The sequence below is a fragment of the Montipora foliosa genome, chromosome 8 (assembly GCF_036669935.1).
Source record: "Montipora foliosa isolate CH-2021 chromosome 8, ASM3666993v2, whole genome shotgun sequence".
NCBI classification, from domain to species: Eukaryota; Metazoa; Cnidaria; class Anthozoa; order Scleractinia; family Acroporidae; genus Montipora; species Montipora foliosa.
In genome coordinates, this window is record NC_090876.1 from 51035290 (window position 1) to 51039625 (window position 4336).

The 4336-nt window shown below is 39.8% G+C and overlaps 1 protein-coding gene across 1 annotated transcript; it reads right to left on the reverse strand.

The window, feature by feature from the left end:
• Positions 1–220: 220 nt before the first annotated feature.
• Positions 221–3941, reverse strand: LOC137967803 (protein lifeguard 2-like). Its single transcript, XM_068814384.1, has 4 exons — positions 3722–3941; positions 2858–2956; positions 2356–2403; positions 221–452 (listed from the first exon to the last, which is right to left on the reverse strand). The coding sequence occupies exons 1-4, from the start codon at positions 3803–3805 to the stop codon at positions 303–305; spliced, it is 381 nt and encodes a 126-aa protein (XP_068670485.1). The 5' UTR covers positions 3806–3941; the 3' UTR covers positions 221–302.
• Positions 3942–4336: the final 395 nt, after the last annotated feature.

Below are 4336 nucleotides of genomic sequence, written 5' to 3' on the forward strand. Positions count from 1 at the left end.
GTTACATCATAGATCATGAAATGCCAAGCAGCTGTCACGTAAAATTAATGATACATAACAGCTGCAAGACGAGCAAAGCAACAAAAGAAAACACCTTTGAATTATGTAGCTAAATGACCAAGATGTGTTTTGAGTCTCCTAATTATTTTATAGGGGATGGGAGCAAGACTGAAAAGGGAGGGGGGGGGGGGGGGGGGGAGAGCGGGAGATAAAAGTACAGACCCCCATGTCCCCCCCCCTAAAGTGTTTTCTAGCACACTAGGAAACAGTAATGAAGAGAGTATGAAATGCTGCAAAGCAGCTCAGTTGTTGCCATGGCCAAAAATTGCCAGGAGCAGAAGGAAGATGCGGATGATGTCCATGTAAAGAATCAATGATGCAAAGATGTACTCTTCTGGACTCAATTCATATTTCCTTCCTCCCATCACCAATTGCACATCATATGCAAGGAACTGAATAAAAGAACGATTACAATGTGAGAAAGCACGCATGTATAATTTTCTTGTGGTTCAACTTTTTTCATGGTCTAAAATTTTTCAAACCAGTTCAGACCAGATTAATTCATCTTATAAAATAATCATTATCATTATTACCTTGGATCCAGAGATTTTTTCTCTCTTAGAGTGACGGAATAGCGAGTCGCAAAGTCAGAGCTATTCCACCGCTCTAAGAGAAAAAACCTCTGGCATCCAGGGTATGTCATAATCCGAAACAAAGGAAAAATCTAAATTGAACCGTAACATATACATTCAGAACCAGAGATATTAATCTGTCAGTGACACAGGCATACTCGGAAAAATCTGAGTGCACCTTTCGGGAGTCAAAACTACGAACTTCCGATTACTAGTTCTGATGCTCTACCACTGAGCTACAGGACACTTATGGGAGACTAGGTTCAACTCCCGTTTGGAGCAAACAGATTTTTCTGAAGATGCCCATGACACTGACAGATTAATATCTCTTGTTCTCATTCATTTAACAGGCTAAAAACTTTCTATCACATTTACTATCAACATACACCGGTACGTTGTTGAATGGATGTCTTTTAGTGTACTTGCTTTAGAACACCTCATGATGGATGGTGAATTGATTCTAGTGAATGTTTGGAATATAATGTGGATGTACTCTATGAATAATTGAATATTCTGACATACTATAGAATAGATTACAATAGCAGGGACTATGCTTATTGTCTGATGAAACAATGTATACATTACATCCCTCCTTTCTGTTAATGCAAGTCATAAAGAAAATTTTAATATTGTCTCCGCAGTTTACTATTCCTTTTTCTAGAAGACTACAGAGGGTCTGGGTATAAGTCTTTTATTTACCGGACAAAAATGGCGGAGGACAAAAGAACCATTGTTATTCCAATTAGGCCTTGCTAATTAACAAATCGAAAGTGGTTCAGCGTTGTCTGTACTCTTATCGACAACGATATTCGTCATCACAGTGGTCAAAATGTTGTGGACTCACGAGGCGTAGCCGAGTGAGTCTACAACAAATTTTGACCACTGTGATGACAAATATTGTTGTCGATAAGAATACAGACGACACTGAACCACTTTTCGATTTGTTTTTTTACCACAATATTCAACGCCAAAGAAAGTTTTATTTCAGAGCGTGACCAAAATCATAACTCAAAGAAAGAGCAAGCGTTGTCTATAACTTTCTCGCAATATGATTGGTTTATTTCCCAAAATGAGCATTCCTGATTGGCTATTACATTGTGTGACAAATTGATGCAAGCGTGACGCGAGCAGTGTTGTCTAGACTCTTATCGACAACAGCAAATTAGCCAATCAGATTGCGAGATTACAAGCAATTGTGGTAAAAATTAGGTATTGTTATGTTCACTTTGTTCTTTTGTTTTGTGGACATTATTTATTTCGGATCTGGTATATGAAAGACGAGCCAAGGGCCTAACGATTTGACAATGTCATTACAAAGGACGCTTTTTCTTCTCAGTTATTGGTTCTTATCAGTATCGGTTACTGTAAATCTTGTGAGTTAAAGACTCCAGGATTTGGTTCATCCCGAGTTTGCGTGCATGACCACCCACCCACCTACACAATCATAACTGGGACAATGCTCTCTAAACTGTCGTAAGTTGGATGTACATAATGTTAATACATGCAAATAAAGCTAAATTTACAGAAGAGAATTTCATGTATGAGCAAAATAATTCTTGTAACCATGGGTAAATTTATCTTTTCGCGGGAAACAATTTGCCCAAATATTACAAAACATGTACTTTGTAAGAAATGTGTAAAAATGGCTTGCCAAAAGTTGTGTTGCAAATAAAAACTAGCGAGATAACAAGTTGTACAAAAAGGGAGAAGCCCATTCACTCACCGCGACAAACAGCAGGGCCAACACACCTCCAAGTATAATCGTCCCAGCCTGTTAAAAAAATCTCCTTTAGGCTTTCTCTTGGGATGGGGTAGTTTAATTTTTGTCACATTTGTGAAATTCAACCCTTTCAGTGAAAGGGTTAAAGAAGACATATATCGATCGGTATCATCTTTGCTTACAGTAGTTTATCATGTTGACTTATCTTCTTCCTTCAATGTCCCTTAAAGACTGGCCACAAGTTTTGAAATAAAACGGGTGTCTTAACAAAAGTTTATGGGCTTCTTGTGACAAAACTATTACACACCACCCAACGTCACTCCTCCCCCCTCCCCCCTCCCCCCCCCCCCCCCCCCTCCCTTTCTCTTTTTCTCCCAAATAAAACTTTCTGTCAGGTAATAAAAGAGCTTCTGAAGGATGTAATTTTGAAGGGATCTCAAACAAAAAGGGAAGTAGGAATTGAAAAAGCAAAAACATTACAGTCATACTTAGTCAACTATCATACCGTAGTATTAAGAGCAAGCCAGAGTGGAGTGAAGATGCTGGGAAAGAAAACTGCCAAAGCTGCACAGAAAAGGATACCACCACATGTGGTGAAATCATACTGTGGAGTAAAAAAAAAAACATGCCAAATGTTCTCAACAAATTATGTATTTTGGAAATTCCAGGTCAAATAATGCAGTAAGACTCCCTGCTAACAATACATTGGCTTCTTTTTCTCTTGTACTCAGTAAGCTCATGCCATGTAGGAGATAATGAGACCTCTTCCCTCAGTGAAAAGTGACTGTGTTGAGCTTGTACCAGGTTTCTTAGTAACTGAACTGTGTAAGGTAAGGTAAGCGCTTTCCGCGCCAATGACCCACACACCGGTGCTATCCCCTGTTTCCATAGCATTAAGCGACTAGGAGTATTTAAACTCCCCCCTGGACAGGATGCTAGTCCATCGGAGGGTTAACCCCCAGCATTTTGCCAGTACCCATTTATACACCTGGGTAAAGAAAGGCACCGTGGGAGTAAAATGTCTCGCCACACAACACAACACAGCGTCCCCGGCCAGGACCCGAACCTGAACCACTCGCCACTGAGTTGAGCACAATAACCATGAGGCCACCGCGCCTCCCACAACTGAACTGTGTAGTCTCACTTCAAATCATAACTGACAATGAGTATGCATTTTAAACAGTGCAGTCCAAGATTTTTCACAATGGTTGAATCAAAACGAGAGTTTCAAGGCAAGGGTTATGTCGCTTTTTCTCTTTCGTGACAGCCAAGCGAATGCAAGGAAAAGGACGTGTCTGTTAGAATAGCAAAAAAACAGATGGCATAATGCCACATCCCTAAAAACATTCATTACTCAAGTATGACATACCTTGGTCTGGCAGGCAAAAAGCATTACAGAAGCACACACAAGCTGAAATAAATAACAGTTATAAATTATTAGAAAAACATTCATAACTTTTTTTGAACCAGGAATTTAAAGACTTTTCAAGGGCAGGATTTCCTTTTTTTTTTTTTTTCAATCTAGGATTCCACAAGAATCAAACCAGTGTCCACGAGTAGTTTGTCTCTAATTCTTGTGTCAGTCAAACTGTAGTGATCTAGCATGTCAACATGGGGTGCCATTAGCAGAATTAAAGGTCATTCCAGAATTTATTTTTTGGAATAGTAAAAAACCCAATTCCATCAATGAGTTGGCCAGTGGGTTGACAGTCCACATACAAATTTCGTTGTTAGGCAGTTGCAACCTTTTCTGCAGCGCTCGATATTCATGCTTGGTGAAGCTTGCGTGAACGCATGAACGTTCGCATAAAGGAAGGTGGTGGGCGAATGAGTTCTTCAAAAAACTCTGGGTCTCGCAAAATTTTAGTCGAATTTCAAGGGGTCTCGAAGTCCTCGTTTTTTGGGCGGTTCTGACGTCTCGGCCAGTCCTCGTTTTTTTATACGAGGTAGATCTCGGAGTCTCAATTTGATGCAATGTTGTAAG